This window comes from Microcebus murinus, chromosome 18, assembly GCF_040939455.1.
Source record: "Microcebus murinus isolate Inina chromosome 18, M.murinus_Inina_mat1.0, whole genome shotgun sequence".
Lineage (NCBI taxonomy): Eukaryota > Metazoa > Chordata > Mammalia > Primates > Cheirogaleidae > Microcebus > Microcebus murinus.
Genome location: NC_134121.1, coordinates 7,994,351 through 8,017,307, shown reverse-complemented (window position 1 = coordinate 8,017,307; position 22,957 = coordinate 7,994,351). Strand labels below are relative to the sequence as shown.

General features: G+C 48.9%; 2 protein-coding genes, 1 long non-coding RNA gene and 1 pseudogene across 6 annotated transcripts in view; 2 read left to right on the top strand and 2 right to left on the bottom strand.

The window, feature by feature from the left end:
- Window positions 1-8,321, bottom strand: part of TOP3A (DNA topoisomerase III alpha) — a 34,323-nt gene extending 26,002 nt beyond the window's left edge. For 2 of the 3 annotated variants that reach the window (XR_012913011.1, XM_012747918.3), the window contains exons 1-4: window positions 7,780-8,321; window positions 1,981-2,040; window positions 932-1,005; window positions 403-478 (exon numbers count right to left, since the gene is read on the bottom strand). Coding sequence is in view for 2 of the 3 variants with exons in the window: in XM_012747918.3 (XP_012603372.2) it covers window positions 403-478; window positions 932-1,005; window positions 1,981-2,040; window positions 7,780-7,959 (390 nt within the window). In the remaining variant the exon portion in view is untranslated. Of the gene's footprint in view, window positions 1-402; window positions 479-890; window positions 1,006-1,980; window positions 2,042-7,779 lie in introns of those variants that run through there. The other variant, XM_012747922.2, reaches the window with a different exon arrangement.
- On the top strand, window positions 5,052-5,895 carry LOC142861881 (large ribosomal subunit protein eL8 pseudogene; annotated as a pseudogene).
- An 86-nt stretch (window positions 8,322-8,407) lies between the features above and the next one.
- SMCR8 (SMCR8-C9orf72 complex subunit) lies at window positions 8,408-22,570 on the top strand. Its single transcript, XM_012747924.3, has 2 exons — window positions 8,408-11,327; window positions 17,510-22,570. The coding sequence occupies exons 1-2, from the start codon at window positions 8,968-8,970 to the stop codon at window positions 17,961-17,963; spliced, it is 2,814 nt and encodes a 937-aa protein (XP_012603378.1). The 5' UTR covers window positions 8,408-8,967; the 3' UTR covers window positions 17,964-22,570.
- LOC105861978 (uncharacterized) lies at window positions 13,276-17,940 on the bottom strand. Of its 2 annotated transcripts, none has more exons than XR_001149818.3 (3): window positions 17,862-17,940; window positions 16,503-16,648; window positions 13,276-13,365 (listed from the first exon to the last, which is right to left on the bottom strand). It is a non-coding gene; the product is annotated as an uncharacterized LOC105861978 (long non-coding RNA). The 2 variants fall into 2 exon arrangements; XR_001149819.3 differs by lacking the exon at window positions 13,276-13,365 and adding an exon at window positions 15,138-15,227.
- Window positions 22,571-22,957: the final 387 nt, after the last annotated feature.

Sequence of the window (22,957 nt, the reverse complement as noted above, 5' to 3'; positions counted from 1 at the left end):
AGTTTCATCCAAAGAAGGTTTCCCAGTTAGCAGTGAATTATCGTAACTGTAGGTGCCCTGACTGCTTGAGAACTGGCAATTTACTGTCAAACACCATTTACATTTTGCAGCCTCTTCTGTTTTATCTAGGGTTGGGATGATGGAACTAATAATTTAACCATACTTATTCCTAGGATGTAAACTACTACTGTTCATAAAAAGGGCTTACTTCAGTCCCTTGGCAACTACGTTTAAACAGCCTTATTTACACAATGAGTAAGAGTTAACTTTTTAAATCATGGTTCTAAGTTTGCTGGAAAACATTATCTCCAAATTCCGATGCATTAAAAATACAGAAATCAGTCAGTTTGATTCTCTATGGCTGCTCCAATTTCAGTGTCAAATGTCTTCAAAAGACCCTACCTTAATGTCTACAAAATTCTCTGGGCAGTACTTTTCAATTTCTGCTTCAAAGAGGACAAGGGGGTTGCAGCTCTGCCTAGAAAAGAAAAAAACACAGAGTCCAGCATGTGATGGAGAACTCTTCACTCTAATGAAAATGAACTGCTACAGGGAACTTATGGGTTGATCCCCAACAGGAGCAGACCCAGCAGACTGAAAGCAAGGCTACGGCCCTCTGCAAAACACACTATCTGCTTCACCAGGAGGATCAACAGGAGCTGCTAAGACATTCTGGAACCTTTCATGGGCATCTCCACTTGCATAAATGCAATATGATGACTCCATGAAAAAGGTCTGGCTATTATGGGAGAACACTTAAAAGTGGCTGTTTATTCTAAAGGTCTGATAAAAATTCACAAAGAATCAGATGATTCTAGGTCATCTTAGTATTATAAATTACACAGTAAGATCAACATGCCTCAAAATTCCTGTAATATTTCAAAACTTACTGTAATAATTTGAAAGTCCTTCCCCCAGGAATTGTACTGACCATTTTCGAAATTGCATCTGGAAATCATGAGCCAGCAAATGTCCAGAAACTGAAGTCATTATCATGGTAACATTCTGAATGACGACAAAACTCAAGTTAGTCTTTCTGCAGTTGTATTTTGCCAAATCATTCAAACAAAAGGGAGAAATTTCTATTAAAGGGGGAAAAAAACCTCAGCTGATTGGGAAGAAACAAACGTAAAATAGCTCTTTAGGCCGGGTACGGCAGCTCATGCCCGTAATCCTAGCATTGGGAGGCAGGAGGATCGCTTGAGACCAGGAGTTCAAGACTGGCCTCAGCAAGAGTGAGACCCTGTCTCTACCAAAAAATAGAAAAAAATCAGCCAGGTGTAGTGGCATGTGCCTATAGTCCCAGCTATTCTGGAGGCTAAAGCAGGAGAACTGCTTGAGCCCAGTAGTTTAAGGTTGCAGTAAGCTGTGATGACGCCACTGCACTCTAGTTGGGGCAACAGAGTGAAGCTCTGTCTCAAAAACAAAAACCAAAAACCAAAAAAAAAAACCCCACCAAACCAAACAAAAAAACCCCAAAAACCCAAAAATATCCCAAAAAACTCTTCCAAGCCAAAAGCCATAGAATATAATCAACATTCTTTTTTTTTAACATCTATGATGTAAGATAATCACCATTTTAATTCTAGTACCATGATGTCTTCTGTATCATTTAAAATTTCCTCAAACTATTATATACTAGATTGTTTATTGTAAAGAGCTCACATGAGACTGTATTTTATTAAAAAGGGGAAATCTGATTACATTTTATTAAATTTCCTTATAAATTATACAATGATCACCTGTAACCAAAGACCTTTAGGTCACAGCAATAGTTATTCTTAAGACAGTGACATATTCTACATACAGCCAGGCTATTTCTTGATTAAAGAACTCTAAAATACAAGCAATTTAAGGAGGATGTATAGCAAACAGCTGCTCTTTTTAGCTACAGCTGAAACCCCAAGGGATGTGCACTAAAATGGTACATAGATCTAAAAGCACACTTCAGCTTTATGATGGAAATATTTCAATACCTACTTGGCCATATAGGTGATAATCAAATTCATAGATCTTGTTGAACTTAGAAAGTCCTTCTCTCTGTAAAACAAAACAAAAATAAGTAAAAAATATAAATTATGTTAATAAAACAAATAACTCCTCAGCATAAAGATCAAGCAAAACCCTGGAAAGTGAGAATATTAAAAATGCAAAATAATATTTCCTGTAGATTAAAAACTAGGCTAAATTATTAAGACCACGTAAGTGGCCCCTCAGAAATAGTTACCAAGCATATACTTGATAGTATCTATAGAGTTTTTATACTGAAAGGTAACCCTGAGATCAGCTAATATAACATTTTTATATAGATGAGTATGGACCTTTTCCAAGGTCATGTGACAACTTAATGGCAGAGAAGGAATTAAGACAGGTCCCTTGATGATTTTCTCCTTCCTTCACATACATCTCTGCTGTTTCCTGGTCACACAATTACACCAATAAACTGGTGATCACAGGCCAGCTTTCTAAGCCTCAATTCAGTCATTCAGCTTTCTAAGCCTCAATTTATTCTGGAATGAAGTTATCTCTGAGGTCCCTTCTGGCTCCAAAATCTGATGACACTATAAAGCCCCAGTCAGAACTGGAATCCAATCTCTAAAGCACTTCTTCAGCTGCAATTATGGACCACCAAGACCTTCTCTGAGTAGATCCCACCTTCTTCCACAAACGCATTAAAAGCAGTTAGGCCAGGCCGGGCGCGGTGGCTCACGCCTGTAATCCTAGCACTCTGGGAGGCCAAGGCAGGCAGATTGCTCGAGGTCAGGAGTTCGAAACCAGCGTGAGCAGGAGCGAGACCCCATCTCTACTATAAATAGAAACAAATTAATTGGCCAACTAATATATATATAGAAAAAATTAGCCGGGCATGGTGGTGCATGCCTGTAGTCCCAGCTACTTGGGAGGCTGAGGCAAGAGGATTGCTTGAGCCCAGGAGTTTGAGGTTGCTGTGAGCTAGGCTGATGCCATGGCACTCACTCTAGCCTGGGCAACAAAGTGAGACTCTGTCTCAAAAAATAAATAAATAAATAAAATAAAAAAAGCAGTTAGGCCTATGAAGGGCCTAACACTGAACGGAAAACAAGAGAAAGGCCAAGTGGTAACTGGGGAATTGTTCAAAGGCCAAGAAAAGATCAGTATTAGAAGATTCTCAGTCTCAAAAATACAATTTTTCTGTGTGTAGCCAGGCATGATGGCCCGTGCCTGTCATTCCAGCTACTCAGGAGGCTCAGGTGGGAGGCTGAAAACTTACTACAAATCTACAGCAATCAAAACAGTGTGGTACTGGTATAAGGATAGACATATATAATGATGGAATTAAACTGAGAGTCCATAAATGAATCTAAACATCAATGATCAATAGATTTTTTTTTTTTGAGAGAAAGATGAGGTCTCACAATGCTGCCCAGGCTTGAGTATTGTGGCTATTCACAGATACTATCACAGCACAATACAGCCTGAAACTCCTAGGCTCAAATGATCTTCCTGCCTCAGCCTTCTGAGTAGCTGGGACTACAGGTGCCAAGTACATTCAATGGGCATCCAAAGCATAGTCTTTGCAACAAATGGTGCTGGGACAACTGGATATGCACACGCAAAAGAATGAATTTGGACCCTTACCTCACACTATGTACACAAATTAACTCAAAATGGATCAAAGACCTAAATATAAGAGCTAAAACTATACAACTCTTAGAAGAAAGTATAGGAAGAAATCTTTCTGATCTTGGATTTGACAATGATTTCTTAGATATGACATCGAAAGTATAACCAACATTTCTTCAAAGAAGATAAACAAATGGCCAACAAGCACATGAAAAGATGCTCAATGTCTTCAGTCACTAGTTAAATGTAAACCAAAACCACAATGAAATACCACTGCACACCTACTAAGATGTAATTAAAACAAAAAAGGGAAGATAAGTGTTGAGGATGTGGAAAAATTATAACATTGCGGAAATGTAAAATGCCACTGTGGAAAACAGTTTGGTGGTTCCCCAAAAAGTTAAACAAAGTTACATGTCCCATCAATCCACTCCTAAGAATTTACCCAAAAGAATTGAAAACAGTTATTGAAACAAAAACTTAATACATGGGTTGTCTATAGCAGCTCTATTCATAATAGCCAAAAGGTGGAAACATAAATGTTGACCAACTGATGAATGGTAAAATGAAATCTGATCTACCCATACAACGAATACTATTCAGCCATAAAAAAGAATGAAGAATCAATACATGCTACAACATCGATAGACTTCAAGAACATTATGCTAAGTGAAAGAAGCCTGGCACAAAAGACCATGTATTGTGTGGTTCCATTTATAGGAAATATCCAGAATAGGCAAATCCATGGGGACAGAAAGATTACCTGGTTGCCAGGGGCTGGGAGGAGTATGCAAGGGGGAGTGACTGCTTCATGGACATGAGGTTTCCTTTTGGACTCACAAAAATCTTCTGGAACTAGGTAGTGGTGATGGTTGCACAACACTGTGAATGTACTAAATGCCACTGAATTATATACTTCAAAATTATTTAAATGGTAAATTTTATGTGCATTTTACTGCACTCAACCACCTACACACAATCTACATGGCTCTTTAATACCCTCATGGTCTGCATTCAACTGCTTCTCTTGCTTAACTCACTGGCTCTTCCTCCAACCACATGCCACCCCTAACTTCTAATTATTTCTGAACCTGCCAAGCTGTTTCAAGCCCCTGGGCTGTTCTTTATACACTGTATCCACTGCCTAGCAATATTTTAAAGCTCAGCTCAAACATTCATACAAAAAATATTTATTGAAAATCTCCTGTATTTCAGACACTATATTAGTCCCTGTCCTTTGGAGCTTCAAAGTCCACAGAGAGGCGGTGATAAATCAAATAAATAATTGCACATTACACAATTTAACTGTAACAGGTAGATGCATTTCAAGTAGGAGAATGGAGGGCATTGACAGCATGTCATTAATGGTCCCACAGTGGGGGATGGTGGTGAGGGAAAAGGTTCCTTGGAGAGACATTTAAGCAACGACTCTCCTCCAGCTGCCCAAGATGCCAAAAGGAAAGAAGCCCAAGAGGAAGAAGGGGGCCTAGCCCATGCTGTCATGAAGAAGTAGAAGGCTAAGAAAGTGGTAAATCCCATTTGAGAAAAGGCCTAAGAATTCTGGCACTGGACAGGACATCCAGCACAAAAGGGACCTCATCCACATTGTCAAATGGCCCCACTACATACAACCAGTTGCAGTGGCAAAAAGCTATTGCCTATAAGTGGCTCAAAGTGCCTCCTGTGATTAACCAGTTCACGTAGGACTGCCAAACAGCTACTCAAGTGCTCAAGCTGGACCATAAGTGCACCCAAGAGACAATGCAAGAGGCACAGACTATTGGCCTGGGCTGAGAAGCTGCTGGCAAAGAGGATGTCTCCATTAAGAGACCATTTGTCCTTCAAGTGGGGGTTAATACTATTACCACATTGGCAGAGAACAACAAGGCTCAGTTGGTAGTGATCGAACATGACATGGATCCCACCGAGTTGGCTGACTTCCTGCAAGCTCAGTGTTGAAGGATAGAGGTTCCCTACTGCATCGTAAATGGGAAGGCAAGACTGGGACATCTAGTCCTCAGGAAGACCTGCACTGCTGTAGCCCTCATATAGGTTAACTTGGAAGACAATGGAGCTCTGAGTAAGCCAGTGGAAGCTATCAGGACCAATTACAATGACAGATATGATAAGATCTGCCATCATTCGGGAGGCAATGCCTTGGGTCCAAAATCTGTAGCTCATATTACCAAACTGGAAAAGGCAAAGGCTAAAGAACTTGCCACTAGGCCGGGCGCGGTGGCTCACGCCTGTAATCCTAGCTCTCTGGGAGGCCGAGCCGGGCGGATCCTTTGAGTTCAGGAGTTCGAAACCAACCTGAGCAAGAGCGAGACCCCGTCTCTACTATAAATAGAAAAATTAATTGGCCAACTAATATATATAGAAAAAATTAGCCAGGCATGGTGGCGCATGCCTGTAGTCCCAGCTACTTGGGAGGCTGAGGCAGGAGGATTGCTTGAGCCCAGGAGTTTGAGGTTGCTGTGAGCTAGGCTGATGCCATGGCACTCACTCTAGCCTGGGCAACAAAGTGAGACTCTGTCTCAAAAAAAAAAAAAAAAAAAAAAAGAACTTGCCACTAAATGGGTTGAATGTACACTGTTGAGTTTTCTATATGTAAAAATAATAAAACTCCTTGTTAAAAAAAAAGTCTTCCCTTTTGGCCAGAATCTTCTAGTAATTGGCCAAATGACAAAAACAAAGAGAAAGAGGAGAGGCACCTCTAGGCCTTTTAGAAAACATGGAGTCTACAAGACAGGTGATATTGCAGACATCAATGGGTACTGTTCAAAAAGGAATGTCCCCTGGTGGTGTGTACCTACAGTCCCAGCCTTGAAGCAAGGAGTTTAATTTGAGGTTGTAGTGAGCTATGATCATGCCAGGGCACTCCAGCTTGGGCTGCAGAGTGAGACCCAGTTAAGAAGAGGAAGGAAGGGGAGGGGAGGGAGGGGAGGCAGGGGAGGGAGGGAAAGGAGGGGAAAGGGAAAGGAAGTGAAGGAAAAGAATGCCCTACAAATCTTACCATGGCAAAACTGGAAAAGTCTACAATGTTACACAGCATGCCCTTAGCATTGTTGTAAACAAACAAGTTAAAGGCAAGATTCTTGCCAAGAAAATTAATATGCACACTAAGCACTCTAAGAAAGACCACTGGACTGGAGAGAGGGAGGGAGGGAGGGGGAGAGAGAGATAGAAAGAGAAATGTTAAGATTTCAGCAGAACCTTGAAGTATAAAGAAATTAGCTGTAGGTCTCAAGAGGCCCAGGACCCAGGTAGGGCAAACCTTGGGGCTGGTCACTAGGACTTTTCATACTGGAAAGAGGTGAAGCTTCTTTCACACAACCCTGGCTCTGGCTCCCACTGTCTCTAAACTGGAAGTATAAGGACCCTGGGATCTGTAAAGAAAAGGGAGCAGAGATCTTCCATCCATGCTCTTAGAAATGTTCTCCTGAAAACCATTTCAGGATCCATTTTGGTTATTTGATTTTCCTGAATAGTTTTTAATGTCCCCTGTGTCACCTCCGGTTATGAAACTTTTTAATCTTCCTTTTCACTTGTGCCTTCAGTGTGGGTAGAACACATTCTTATCCCTTACTTGCGCCTCTCAGAATCAGCTCAAGGGCGTGTGAACAGGGCTGACTTCACCTGTAATCCCCAAACCTTGCTGTGTTGCCCTGGCAGTGTTCACTTTGAGACTGTAAAGTCACGAGAGTGCAGAATGCAGGGGCTGCGACCCAGGATGTAGAGAGCTAGGTTAGCTAGGGAACAATTGGTCAGAGCTTGAACGCCAAGTTAAGGGTTCCCAACTGAACTAATTTCAGAATCGCGAGGGAAGAATCTTAAAATACAGGCTTTCCCAGCCTCACCCACGAACCAAAGAATAGTCAGTGCGGTTCCGAAGACCAGACAAGTTTGGAAACGCTGCTGTAGGCGAGGAAAACAAAAGGTCTTCAAGCAAATGAGTGAAACGTCTGAACTACGTTTTAAAATGCTCGTAAGTCCGAAGACAGCCTGAGGCTTGGGAAGACAGACAAGAGGCCACTGCAGTAGTCCAGGCAAAAGGCGGTGAGGTCTCAGAAATGGGAGAAATCGCCTTCATTTCGATTCTGGGTGCACACCTCGCTGTCCCGCTCGGTGAACCTCCCTCAAGGAGCGCAGCAGATCCGAAACGCGCTTTCTTACCCGCCTCATGCGACCGCTAGACAGCAGGTCGGCGATCCCCTTGGCCGCGTCGTTTTTCTCGGCTACACAGAGGACTTTCCGCACGCCTCGGAAGGCCACCTCCATGACGGCATGGGACAAGGCACGGCCTCCGGAAGGTGCCTGCCACCGGAGCGCGTAGCGGGCGACCGAGAGGGTCATTCCGAGACTCCGCGCCCGCAGCCGCTTCCCGAGTGCCTGTGCATGCTGGGGAAGCTAGCGGCGAGCCCCGCCCGGCGCCCACCGTAAGGGAACTAGAGGCTCCGGGAGTAGCCGGCGCTCCAGTTACCTCCGCACCAGCCCGCTAGGCTTCGGAGCTCTAACCACCACGCTTTTCTGTAGGCCCACGCCGCGGGCTCTGCCCCAAACCCGAACCTTAGCGTCCGGCTTCCGCCCGCCTTCTCAGGCCACTTCCGCCAGGCGCACGCTCTACAGAGACGGCGAACTACAACTCCCAGACGTCCCCGCGCCCCCGGGAACCTTGTCCACGTTTCCTCCCCGCCCACTTCTCTTTCCTCCCCCAAAGTGGTTGGTTATTCGGACTGGTCCCTGGGAGAGACCGCTGAACAGTCCAGTCCTTGGTGCTCTCTTTTTCACAGTCTTGTTCCTCTCCTGCTCGGAAGTCTGCGCGGACACTTCCGGGTCAAGCGGCAAAGATACTAGGAGTCATGTGATGCCAAGATGGCGGCGCCGCGGTAGCTGGCTCCAGGTTGTGGCGTCCTAGGATCCGCGACGGTTTCTGCCCTTGGGGCCGTGGGGGCGGCAACGCTTAGCTGACCCCTGCGGCGGCCCGTAGCTTCGCTTTAGACACCGGTTCAGGGCGGGGGCTGTTGCTTTCGCGGTGGGTTTGGAGAAGTGTAAGTGACCTCGCTGCAGGTTCCTTGTGCCGCTGCGCTTGCCTAAGGAAACGGAGGAAGGAGAGCAGCCAGCCACTCGCGTCTTCTGGGCCTCCGGCCTTGGAGTTCATGAAACCTCGGGAGGAGCTACACCTCTGAGGGGGCCGCGAGAATTCGAGTCCTCGGGTGTGTGAGAAGCAGCCTAGGACCTCAGGGGGCGCAAAGAGGGCTTCAGGGACTTCGCTTCCTTCTCCGGAGGGCTAGCTTCCCCGCGTCTGTTAACCACGTCTTCTTTTCCACTTCTTCTCAATGTTTTCTCCGTATATCTGGAAATATGATCAGCGCCCCTGACGTAGTGGCCTTCACTAAAGAAGACGAGTACGAGGAAGAGCCTTACAATGAGCCGGCCCTGCCCGAGGAGTACTCTGTGCCGCTGTTTCCCTTTGCCAGCCAGGGTGCCAACCCATGGTCCAAACTGTCTGGGGCCAAGTTCTCCAGGGACTTCATTCTTATTTCCGAATTCTCTGAGCAGGTGGGACCCCAACCCTTACTGACCATTCCCAATGACACCAAAGTTTTTGGCACTTTTGATCTCAATTACTTCTCTCTGCGTATTATGTCTGTGGATTACCAGGCTTCCTTCGTGGGCCATCCTCCTGGTTCTGCATACCCCAAGCTGAACTTTGTGGAGGATTCCAAGGTGGTGCTGGGAGACTCCAAGGAGGGAGCCTTTGCATACGTGCACCACCTTACTCTGTATGACCTGGAGGCCCGTGGCTTCGTGAGGCCCTTTTGCATGGCTTATATATCCTCGGACCAGCATAAAATCATGCAGCAGTTCCAGGAGCTTTCGGCTGAATTTTCCAAAGCTTCTGAGTGCTTGAAGACTGGCAACAGGAAGGCATTTGCTGGGGAACTTGAGAAAAAGCTGAAAGACCTGGATTACACCAGGACAGTGCTGCACACAGAAACAGAGATCCAGAAGAAAGCCAATGACAAAGGCTTTTACTCATCTCAGGCAATTGAGAAAGCCAATGAACTGGCCAGTGTGGAGAAGTCCATTATTGAACATCAAGACCTGCTGAAGCAGATCCGCTCATACCCTCATCGGAAGTTGAAGGGGTCTGATTTGTGTTCTGGTGAGGTGGTGCATACCCAGGATCAGGCTGACCAGGCATCCACTACCTCTAACCATGATGAGTCTGCTAACACAGACCTTTACGCCTGCAGACCAGCTTACACCCCAAAACTCATCAAAGCAAAGTCCACCAAGTGTTTTGACAAGAAGTTGAAGACCTTGGAGGAGCTCTGTGACACTGAGTATTTCACCCAGACCCTGGCTCAGCTCAGCCACATTGAGCACATGTTCAGAGGAGACCTGTGCTACCTCCTGACCAGTCAAATTGACAGAGCACTTCTAAAACAACAGCACATTACAAACTTCCTCTTTGAAGACTTTGTGGAGGTTGATGACAGGATGGTGGAGAAACAAGAGAGCATACCCTCTAAGTCCAGCCAAGACAGGCCACGTTCCATGTCTCCAGAAGAATGCCCAATTCCTAAAGTGTTAATTAGTGTTGGTTCTTACAAGTCCAGTGTGGAGTCTGTGCTGATTAAAATGGAACAGGAACTTGGGGATGAGGAGTACAAGGAAGTGGAAGTGACAGAATTGAGCAGTTTTGACCCCCAGGGAAACTTGGACTACCTGGATATGGATATGAAAGGGAGTATCAGCAGTGGTGAAAGCATCGAGGTTCTGGGCACGGAGAAATCCACCTCTGTGCTGTCTAAGTCCGATAGCCAGGCCAGCCTCACAGTACCCTTGAGTCCCCAGGTAGTCCGGAGCAAAGCAGTCAGCCACAGGACCATCAGCGAGGACAGTATTGAAGTCCTCAGCACCTGCCCCTCGGAGGCCCTCATCCCTGATGACTTTAAGGCCAGCTACCCAAGTGCCATTAATGAAGAATCATATGCAGATGATAATGAGGGGGCTATTCACTTCCAGGCAAACGTGAGTCCTCCAGAGCTGGGTGAGGCAGAGGAAGGCAGCTTAGAAAACACCCCATCACAAATAGACTCCTCCTGCTGTATTGGGAAGGAGAGTGATGGTCAGCTGGTGCCCCTCTCTGCTCCAGTCCACACACACTCTGGTGAGCATGGAGTGGTGAGCATCCCCCCACAGCGCCACAGGCAGAAGGACCAGGGGTTCCACATGGACTTTTCAGTGGAAAACACCAACCCTTCTTCCCAAGACAATAGTTGTGAAGGGTTCCCTGCTTGTGAACTGGACCCAAGCCATCTGCTGGCTAGCCGGGATGTCAGCAAGACTAGCCTGGACTACTACTCAGACACCACCAGCCACATGAGCAGTGTAGCCTCCACCAGCTCAGACAGGATCCCCTCCTCTGCCCATCCTGCAGGCCTGTCTTCCGAAAGGCATAAAAAGAGGGCTGGCCAGAACGCCTTAAGATTCATCCGCCAGTACCCTTTTGCCCACCCAGCCATCTATTCCCTGCTCAGCGGGAGGACACTTGTCATCCTGGGGGAAGACGAGAGCATAGTCAGGAAGCTCGTGACAGCACTGTCCATCTTTGTCCCCAACTACGGCTGCTACGCCAAGCCTGTGAAGCACTGGGCCTCCCCCCCTTTGCACATTATGGATTTTCAGAAGTGGAAGCTTATTGGCCTACAGAGGTAACTGGATCCAGGTGGTGGGGAGGGGCCCTGGCCAGGTAGAGGTGAGGCAGGTTGGTGTGGTGGAGCCAGAATCAGGAGGCCTGGCTTCCAGAAAGGGCCCAGCCCCCAACTCACTGAGTTACTTTTGGCAACTCTTTCCCCTTGCACATCCTAAGTTGTTGCCAACCCCATCCTGTCCTCCTGCTGTGTCAGAATTATTTGGGAGCATTTTTAAAGTCATGGATTTTAACCAGGTGTGGTGGTGGGCGCCTGCGATCCCAGCTACTCGGGAGGCTGAGGCAGGAGGATCAGTTGAATCCAGGAGTTTGAGGCTGGAGTGAGCTTAATGGTGCCACGGCACTCTAACTGGGGCAACAGAGTGAAACCCTGTCTCAAAAAAAAAAAAAAAAAGGATTCCTGGGCCTCACCTTCAGAGATTTTGATTCAGTTGGAGTGAGGTAAAGACATGGAATTTACCTGGTGTACAGCAAGGTTGGGCACACCTGGACCTCAAGATCTTAGGTCCTTTCTGACTGTCACACTCACACTATGGTTTAAGTGGCCAAAGAGAGGCCTGCTCCTAAAAAAGGCTATGGTAGTGATAGAAAAGGTGGCCATTGCAGGTATAAGGGACATCTGGGGCTCCAGTGGCTTTTATTCCACTGTCCTGTTTGTTTTAAAAGCCTGTCTTAATGAGAAAAGGCCAGTGCAGTCCCTACTTCTCCCTTGAATGCTTTCTCTGTCATTTCCCTGGGTTCCTTGGGCTTTAGTAGATCTGTCTTTCTAAGTACTGCTTGACAAATTATGTCTGGCTCATGGGGCCTTCTCTCAGTACATGCCTTGTGTTTGGTTTCCTTGTTGTGTGACCTTAGGCAAGTCACTTTCCTTCCTTGCACCGCTTTGCTCATTTGTGTGTTTCTTTTTTGGAGACAGAGTCTTACTCCATCACCCGGGCTAGAGTGTAGTGGCATCATCATAACTCACTACAACCTCAAACTCCTGGGCGGACTTGAGTGATCCTCCTGCCTCAGCCTCCCAAGTGCCTGGGACTATAGGCGCCCACCACCACACCCAGCTAATTTTTTTATTTTATTTTATTTTATTTATTTATTTATTTATTTTTTGAGACAGAGTCTCGCTTTGTTGTCCAGGCTAGAGTGAGTGCCGTGGCGTCAGCCTAGCTCACAGCAACCTCAAACTCCTGGGCTCGAGCGATCCTTCTGCCTCAGCCTCCCGAGTAGCTGGGACTACAGGCATGAGCCACCATGCCCGGCTAATTTTTTATATATATATCAGTTGGCCAATTAATTTCTTTCTATTTATAGTAGAGACGGGGTTTCGCTCTTGCTCAGGCTGGTTTTGAACTCCTGACCTTGAGCAATCCGCCCGCCTCGGCCTCCCAGAGAGCTAGGATTACAGGCGTGAGCCACCGCGCCCGGCCAATTTTTTTATTTTTAATAGAGATAGAATCTCACTCTTGCTCAAGCTGGGCTCAAACTCCTGAGCTCTAGCAATTCTCCCTCCTAGGCCTCCCAGAGTGCCAGGATTACAGGCTCTTGAGCCACCAGTTTGCATTGCTCATTTGTAAAACAAAGGTGCCCAGGTAGGTGATCATCAAAGTCTCTTCTGACACAGACAGGCTATATACTTCCCAAAAAGAAAGGACAAAGGTATTTTCTCCACCCTGCAACCAGCAACTGTTTGTTTTATTTTTCTGACTTAATCTTTTCATGAGTCCCTAATATCAATGAGGTCACTGTCTATCTAGTCTTCTGTGTCCTGGAAGTTATAACTTCCATATCGACCTTCATAACCATTCCTGCGTTAGGCTTTACCTGGGGTCATGGTGCTGGGGTTAACAAATGTGATTTCCAAATCCTGGATTGAATAATTTATTGAGAATCCACTCCAGGCTGTGCTGACAGGGCTGGGTGCCAGCTGCAGGTACCTGAGCAAGGCCACTGCTCTGGAAGAGTTCATAGTGCAGGAGAGGAGACAGGCAGGTGACCACAGCTTTGCTAATTGGAAGATGAGAGTTGTAGTAGTAGCATCCTTCCTGTGTTGTAAGAATACCAAGGGAGCAGTTTAGTGACACAGAGGAAGGGAGGGAGACTGTGCCTAGAAGTCCTTGGTCTTTTGCTTGAGTGACCTTGAGGGTGGGTTGGGAAGCACAGGGCTGGGGCTGGGGGTGTGCTGAGGTGGGGACTTGGGATGGAGTGTTAGGGAGATGCCTAGAGAGGCGGTCCATGGCATTATGGGATGTTGTCCTGTCCTTGCCTCTGCCTCTGAACTCTGAGGTTTGGTGGGTTCAGGGTCCCTCCCAGGACACTGTCCCTCAGCACTGATGCCACCTACCTCTGTGCTCTCAGGTTTAACTAGTCTGTCCCAACAGGGAAGGTTTTTCCAGATTGTTTTCCCTGCTGTTCTTGTGGAAGGATGACTTGGTATCCCTTACACACACCCCTCTGTTCTCCAACTCCCTCACCCCAACCCTTGACCTTTGACTTTGTTTTTTCTCTTACAAAGTAGAGCATCTAAATGACACAACTAGGGAAGGCTCATCAACATGTCAGTGTAAAAGGCTCATCCAAGCCTAAGCTTGGGAGGGGCTTGCCTTTTCCAGGGGTTTTTCCTGAATTTCCATCTCTAGAAGGGGCAGTTGGCTGGAGTGCTTTGCTAAGAAGGGTTCTGGGGGCTGTGCTGGGCTGAGCTATAAGGACTGGCCACGATCAGTTGATGTCTGGGAGGGTGCAGTGGCAGATAGCTGGCAGGTGGGCAGCATGTGGGCCCCGTGCGGAGGAGAAGAGGTCTGAGTTCTGGGGCCAGCCCTACACTGGCTCCTTCTCAGTGGGCACCTGGACAAGTCACTTCTCCACTCTAAGAAAATGAGAGGGTTGGATCACTGAGTGGTCATTTGCCCCATATTGAGGGTTGCTAAGTGCTAGATACTGCCCAGTGCCAGAATTGTAAGATGAACCAGCCATGGGGCATCCTGTGATGAGTGAATGTGCTCACTCCTGTCCTGCTCTGTCACCGTGCCATCAGCTTGACCTCTCTGTGGCAGTTTTCTTGTCTGCAGGAGCTGACAGGACCGACCTTGTGACAGCACATGTCACAGGGCATCTGATCAGTGCCTGACAAGTGTGAGTGCTCCTCTGACAGCCTAGCAGACCACGTGAGGAAGGCAGGCCAGGACAGCAGGATCTCAGACCCAGGGCCCATCGGAAGTGACAGCTGAGGTCTGCACAGACTCCTAAGGAGGGAAAGTGTCCAACTGCTTCTCCCATTAAATTCTCCTTGAACCTTCTGAGCACAGGTGTGAGGTATGGCGGGGTTGGAAAACCCGTGCCATTGGGGACAGGTCCCTGGAGGGGCTGCTGAGGGGCCAGAAGTGGAGTGGAGATGGATTGGTGACAGGTTTAGCCAAAGAAACCCTGGGAGAGATGAGCAACGGACACGATGGTAGAGTGTCAGGAAATGAAACTATGGCAGGAGCTGTGGTAGCCACGGGGAGCAATGGTGGTCTGGGTTGGGTCCTGGTACTGCCAGCACTAGGCATGTGGATTCGGACCGCCCATCTCCCCCAGATGTGTTGAACTGTTGCGAGGGGCTCCTGGTGCCCACCTTCTACAGCTGTCAGAAGCCCTAGCGCGCAGTGCCCTCCTGAGAAGTGCTTAGAGACGGGTAGATGGGAGTCCCTCCAGCAGGCGGAGCCAGTGCTGACAGGCAGGCAGACTGAGGCCCCCTTTAAAAGTCACGAGGAGTAGGAGAGGTGCCTTTTTGTGGCGTGACCTTCCTGTCCTCAAAGGTATTGAGCCGTAGAGGGCTGCTCTTGTGTGCGGGCTCCATCTGGACTTCCGAGAACCATGGCCCAGGAGCGTCTCCCACCTCTGGTCCTTTGACTCCGCCTAAAACCAGCTGAGATGATGGACTGTCTTTAGGGACCATCTGTCTTTAGTCACCTCAGACTGGCAGTCTCACTGGCCCTTGACGATGATTATTATTATTTATTTTAACTAAGGCCCTCTGCCTGAAAGTGCCTGTCAGTTGGATCAGCCATTTTGGAGGATAAGAGATGGATAAACAGGCTGGGCGCGGTGGCTCATGCCTGTAATCTTAGCACTCTGGGAGGCCGAGGCAAGAGGATTGTTTGAGGTCAGGAGTTAAGAGACCAGCCTGAGCAAGAATGAGACCCTGTGTCTACTAAAAATAGAAAAAAATTAGCCGGGCATAATGGCGAGCACCTGTAGTCCCAGCTACTCGGGAGGTTGAGGCAGGAGGATCACATGAGCCCAGGAGTTTGAGGTTGCTGTGAGCTAGGCTGACGCCATGGCACTCACTCTAGCCTGGGCAACAAAACGAGAATCAAAAAAAGAGAGAGATAAACAGTCAGGCTGGTCTCCTGTCATTTTAAATTAACACCAGGGATAATTGTATTGCTTGCTAAGCAGTAGTGACAAGCCCCAGACTGAAAAACTGAGCTCAATTCTGGTGAGAGAAAGTGCTAGCCCAGCATGGGTCAGAGGCCTGGGTTGAGTCCTGGCTTAGCCACTTACTAGCTAGGTGACCTTGGACAAGCCATGGCACCACCTGGGCCTCAGTGTCCTCCCTGCTTTGGGGTGGGCTGTAGCCATCCAGGGCAGGCATGGGAGGCAGAGGGTGAGGCACTCAGTCGGGGTGCTATGTAGCTGAGGGACAGAGGCCTGGGGCTTGCCCCTTCCCATGTCATCTGGCTTCCGAGGAGGAGCTTTTCAGGAAACAAATGCAGGAAGAGTTAGAAGCAGCCAGCATCTTCCAGAAGAAGTGGTACCACCACTGGGGGCGTGTCAGAGCTGTGTCACAGGAGGCTGGGCCTGAGAGTGGGTGTCCCACTAGAGACAGAGGCAAGAAGATGGGAGATAAGGCCTAAGGCCTAGGTGTATTGCTGCGGCAGAGCCCGTCTCAGACGGCTCCATGCCCTGGTGAACAGCTGCTTGCGGGCCCTGATCCTCCTGGTGGTCCACAGCCTACTGCTCTCCTGTAGTCAGGACTCATGGCCTGGGTAGGTCTCGGCTGTCGCATCTCTGTGACCGTGCTCTTGCCATGGTCTGCCACACCTTGTGCAGTCCCCGGAGCCCACCCTTTGCCCACAGCCCAGCTCTGAGGCCACTCCTCCACGAGCCCTCGGGTCTTCCCAACCACTTCTGCCCTCACCTTGCCGTACTTGTGTGCATTTGCATGTCTCGTCTTCCCAGTCATCCCGAGCTTGTGCAGGATGAAAGTTCCTGTTCATTCTTCATTGGTCTCAGCTCTCAGGGCAGTGCTTGGCATGTAGTAGATGCTCAATAAATGATTGTTAACTATACAAGAAGATAAAACCCAGGAAGGAAAATGTACTGTGAGATTCCCTCGAGGTATGTCAGTCTGTAAAATCTCAGCCAGTTGCCAGACCCTGCTGGCTAATCCCCGCTTCTGGGGAAGCTGCTCTAGAGGAAGATTTTTAAGGCTCAGCGTCCCTCACTGGGCAAACACTGCCCTCCTGCGTCTGATGTGCCAGGCGTGGGGGTATGAGACCAAATCAGATACAGTCCTGGATTTCTAGAACCTCGAAGCTCCTTGTGTGGTGGGAGAGATGAGTGAACACACAGTAGTACCCACGCTCATCAGCTAGGCTGAAAGTCATGGAGATGAGGGTGGCAGCACCTACCGAGGGCCTACCCAGCTGAGGCTCAACTAATCGTGCCTGTGCAGCGGGCCCATGAGGAACTGTTCTCTCCATCTCACAGGTGAGGCTCAGAGAAGTTAAGGAACTTGGCCAAGGTCACAGCATCAAAGCAGAGGCGCACAGAGGCAGATCAGGGAAGGCTGAATAAGGTTTAAACTGGCATGAGCCAAGCACAAGAGGGAGAGGGCATTCCAGGGAGAACAAAGAGTTTGGTGATTTTGAGGTGCTACTGAAAGCTTGACATGGCTCCAAAGGAGAGTCCACGAAGGGAAGTAATAGATGAGGCTTCAGAGGCCAGCAGCAGTCAGACAGGAAGGGCCTTGTGGCCCAAGCCAAGGCATTTGACCTTAGTCATGAGTGGTGAGGAGCCTTTCGAAGATCATAGTGAGCAGGTCTGCCTTCTGGAAAGAGCCAGTGTGTGCTGGCTGGGCGGGTGCCTCTGCCTCTGCCTTCCTGGCCCTTGCCCTTCCTCCTGACCTCAGCCTGTCTGTTTCAGAGTGGCCTCCCCTGCTGGTGCTGGCACCCTCCACGCCTTGAGCCGCTACAGCCGCTACACTAGCATCCTGGACCTGGACAACAAGACCCTGCGCTGCCCGCTCTACAGAGGCACCCTGGTGCCCCGCCTGGCCGACCACCGCACTCAGATCAAGCGGGGCAGCACCTACTACCTGCATGTCCAGAGCATGTTCACCCAGCTCTGCTCCAAGGCCTTCCTCTATACCTTCTGCCACCACCTGCACCTGCCCACCCATGACAAGGAGACTGAGCAGTTGCTGGCCAGCCGCCAGGCAAGCTTCCTGAAGCTGAACCTGGGTCTGGTGAACGAGGACGTCAGGGTGGTCCAGTACCTGGCCGAGCTGCTGAAGCTGCGCTACATGCAGGAGTCTCCCGGGACCAGCCACCCCATGCTCAGGTGTGACTACGTCCCCAGCTTTTTGTACAAAATCTGAGGTTGGTCCCAGCCACTGTGACCAAGACCTGTGACTCAGGGTATGGGGAGGGGTGGGGTTGGCATGACCAAACAGTTGCTTGAGCTGGGCTGTTGAGGTTTCTGGTGTCTGGCAGCTGTGGTTCAAAAGTGGCTCCAGGCGGAGGTGGCAGCCTGGCTCCCTGTGAAGGCATCTGGAAGGACAGTGACAGCTGCTCTCAATTCCCTTGTGAAGGTTGGCCCCCTGGATGGGGGGAGGGGTTGTCTTGGCTTACTGAGGACTGACAGCCAGGGCAGAAGAGAAGCTACCAGTCCCTCAGTGGGGTGAGGTAGGGTGAAGGGTGAGTGGGAAGCCCAAAGCTCTCGTGGGAGGAGCACCCTGTCCACATCAGCATCCCTGCACACTTGAGTGGCAAAATCAGCAAGAGAGGCAGCTGGTTAACTGTGATGATTTGGTGGAAAAGAGAGGACATGACATCCATCGCTGCATTCACCCCCAGCTGCAGCCCTTTATTTGGCCTCCTAGAGCCCATCGTCCTAGGGGAGGCCCCTGCACAAGCAGATGGAGGGGAGAAAGCCCCATGCCTGCTGGCGAGTGGGAAATGCACGATCTTCTGGGCCCCAAGGCACAAGAGTGTGAGCAGCACCCTGTCCTGTCCTCACCTCCACACCTGGGAGAGACATGACTGTGAGTGGGCATGGGGACTTACTCCCCATGTTCAGCAAGAATGAGAGGTCACTAGTCCCAATGTGAAGTGGGCACAGATGACCAAAGCCAGTGGTGAGGACCTTCCTAGGGGCCAGAGAGCACAGCAGACAGGGCAGGGCCCCTGTGCCATGAGGCCATCAGCGCTGTGCAAGAGAGGAACAGCCAGCAGCTCCCGGGGCCACCCACCAGCCTCTGTTGACCAGAAGCGTGAGCACTTCCCCTCGTGGGGAAGGTCTGCAGACCCACTGGACTATGGCAGAGGCCACACTCCAGCCCTCACCCATGCAAACTTTTGCAGCCACTTCACTACCTCTCACAGGGTCTCTTGGGCACAGTGACAGTGCAGTTCCTCCCAGCCAGCTGGTCCGGGTGGTCAGGCTGGCTGGTGAGAACTCAGATGGCAGGGATTTCCTGGACAAGCTCCTGCTTGGCACTCACCAGGATCTACCTTTTGGAGGCTGTGTGCACCTTGGTCCCCAAGTGAGTCCTCCCTTTGAGAAAGGAGTTTGAGATGAAAGGAGACGCCCCGGTTCCCCCTGCACCTGTCCTGCTGACGATGAGCCCCAGCCTCCCTTGGGCTCCTTACACAGTTGCTGCTGGTATGTAGATGGAGGATTTCCTGCAAGCTTAACAATTTAACTCCTTTATTTTTAAAGCTATATTTTCCCCCTAAGTGGGGATAGCTCTGGGTATTTTTAATTTGTTCCATGAAAATCGTGCTGAAGTGAACCCCAATCAGCCACACGTGCATCTGCTGGGGCCTGCCGCCGAGGCCTGGTCTGCCCGCACACAGGACAGGTCTGTCGTGGAGGCAGCCAGCTTCTCTTCTTGTCAAGGAGGCAGAAACCCTTGGTGGAAGCCGAGAGTGACAAAAGAGGGCTTGTGTCACATCACTCTTGTAGTCCCTGCCTTGCCCCCATTCTTGACACAAGGACACAGTCCATTGGCTCTGGCCATCAGCCCCCTGTCAGGGTATGTGATTTTGCTCCTGAGGCTATGACCCAGAACCTTTGTGGCAAATGGCATTGCCTACATCTCATCGGTTCTCTTTGTACCTGTTTCGTGGCACATGTTCACAGAGGAGTTGCCAGGAACACCTTGGCAGCTTTTAAATGTGAAATGTCCACCGTCTGCACAGGAGGCAGATTGCTCAGGAGGCCTGCCTCTCTCTCATGGGCTCCCTCATGTTACCACCCTACCACCCGTGCCTGTGTCTTCTAGACGCTGCTTTTGTTTTCTCATTGGCTAGCTAATTGGTGGGATGCCTCTAAGGACATGATCACGAGACATTTTATCCCGAAGGGAAGGCAGGCCAGAAAGAGATCACTGGTGCCAGTGCTGTTGAGCTCCCATGTGTTTCACCGATTCAGAGACTCACAGCTAACACTGTTCTCACCTTGGAAATTTGCGAAAGGCAGAAGAGGGGTTATGGCCAGATGCTGGACTATAGCCATACTTGACCTTCTAGAAGCTAAATCTGTGCACTCAGTGGTCCTAAGGAGAAGTCCACTTGGGAGTACTTGCTTGGCATTTGGCCTCAAGGATGGTCCTGAGCACTAAGGCAAGTGGGAAATGAACAGAACAGACTATTCTGTGGGGCAGCCACAGAAATGGCAAACCGGGCAGGTCTCCCTCGAGATGAGTCTTCATTAAGTAAAGATGATTTCACCGACTAGTGTTTGAACTCCAGGATTTAGACTTTGGTTGAAAGCTAACTTTTCAATGTGGCACTTTAAAAGGATTACTTGATGCAAAGTATGTGTCCTTTCAAAGATCTTAAGGTACTAGGACTGAGTCATAACTTGGGCAGAGGAAGTTAACCGTGAAGCTCCTTGGCACCTGTCCACTCTGGGGAACTTGAACCTACAGAATTCTCACATCTCTAAACCTGAATGGCGGGGGAACATATGCCATGGGACTAGTCTCTTCAAGAATTTTCACTTGAGGTATTCTTCTAGTAAATGGTTAATATGTTTTAATGAAAACCTTTAGAAACTATACTTCCCAGAAAATGGATGACATCTGCACCCCTTCTTGCTGCTTCAGTCTGCTGCACTGAGGGCCCGGGTACTGAAACTGGTTGTCAGAGGTTTGTGTTAACTTTCCCAACAGCACATCACCCCTCCCCTTTTGAAGATGTCCAGGTAAAGAACCCCTTGGCAGGTGAGCAGGTGTGCGTGGGTGATTTTCAGGTGCTCTACTTTAGAGATCAGGCTGCAGCCCTTTGTAGCATGGGGCACGCCAGCCTGAGTTGCTGCCTCACACCTGTTTCCCTAGGAACTTCACTCCTGTGGTGGAACCTTTGGATTTCAGAAATTGTGACTTTTCCATAATTTACTCCAACAACTGAAGTTACACACATTGCTCCAGAATTTGGAAATAGACCTCAGTTAGCTTATCTGTCATACCCCATCTAGCCTTTTAAATTCTTTGCTTCAGATCAGTTGCTGTATTCAAAGTATAGTAGATTTCAACTCCACACAAGTAAGTCCCATTTCAAAATCCTAGGAAGGCCAGTTGATGCCACCCCAAGTGCCAGGGCTGCAGTTGAGCCACATGGTTCTGGAGGCTGAGAACAGCTGTCTGCTCACTGACCATCTTGCATGCATCCCGCCTGCCCGCTCCGCAGTGCTGAATGCATGCCCCAGGCCCAGCATCGCATGTGGGGTCAGTGTCTGTCACATCTGCGCCTATATAGCTGGTAGCACTATGTGTTGGGGGGAGAGATTCACCAGTAGGTGTGCAAGGCCTTTGGAGGAACTGAGCCCCAGGACAGGCAGGCAGATTTCTCCCAGCCTCCTGTACCTCCCACCTCCCTGAAAAGCTCAGAAGAAAGTGCCTTGGTTTGTCCTTTGAAGCAAACCAGCCAGCTTTCTGGCTTTGCCCAGTACTGTGATTGAAAGTGATAAAAACGCAATCTTTGAGAGACGATAAAAGAAAAAAGCATCAAATTTCTACTTTGGGCTGGAAAGCAAAACCAATTTCAGCTGATAAAGCTGAGCAAACTGAGTTTTCCTGATCCCATCCGTTCTCCTCCAGCACTACCTGATCTGGCCTTGACTGATTACGATTTGGCTACAGCTGTGGGAAAGAGGTGGCCAGGATGTGGGGAGGGGATGAGACTGCAGCAGATTGACCTGCAGTGTCAGCCCCACTTCCTGGCAGTGTCTGCTCTGCCCCAAAGCAGAGGCTGCAAACAGTGGGTCTTGGAGATGTCAGTTTGTCTTCGGCTGGGGAAAAGTGAAGCCCCAGAATTTAAGACTGCTTTGGGAGTGTATCACCTCCCAGTTTGAAGGCAGAGATGCAGGGACTGGATGGTCATCCACACCCCGCAGATTCTGCAGAAGCTGTCCCCACTATGGGGTAAACGCCAGCAGGCTGGACCCCAAGTTGCAGGGGCTGCCACCTGAAAGGTGGGACCACAGGGTGCCTCACCCAGGCTGCCCAACTCTGGATGGTTGGAGTCACAGATTGGATTGAGATAAATGCCACCCTCAAGGTTGCAGTGAAAAAAGCATAGTCTGTGATGAAGTTGTATGTTATTTTTAAAAGAGCTATTTTATTACTGCATGTTCCTGTTCCTGTCTGTGGATATGAGTCCCAACCACCATGTGAGCTGTAGTCGCAGTGGCTGGTGCAGGAGTGCGACTGACACATATGTGATAGCATCTCGTAGGTGTTGCTGCACAAGAGTTTAACCAGAGTCAATGCCAAACAGATATAGTATGAGATGTGTACTTTTTAAGAAATTAATTTATTTGAGTTCAGATATTTTTGGAATATAAAAATTGGTTGTATTTTTTAAAGCTATAATTCTTGTAGACATTCTGTGGTTAAAAATTTAATTGTGCTTATTAAAAATGGTCACCTATGTTTTGCACTTCAGCTATGTAAAAAATAAAGTTTCTTTGGGAAGGCGACATTTGGTTTCCTGTGTTCAGCAGGGCGTTGGTTATCTTAGGTGGCAGGAAAGCCCCTGGTTGATTTTCACACCAGATGGGACTGGGGCCTTCCCCCACATGGTGGGTGGAGATCATTTCTACAACGTACTCAAAGCTCCTGAAAGCAAAATCCTCCCACTGTACTGGGCACACAGCAGTGGCTTCAGAAGTTGTTCCCCCTTCAATTGTAATGGCTCTAATTCAGTTCTCCTTTGGCATCCACTGGATAGCGAGCTAGAATGGGCAGCATTCACAAGCCGTGAACTTAGTACTGTATTGCAGCAGGCAGCGGAGAGCCCAGTAACTCTGAGAAGGGTAGGCACAATCCTGGAATCCTTCTGATAGCTTTGTCCCATACCACTGTCT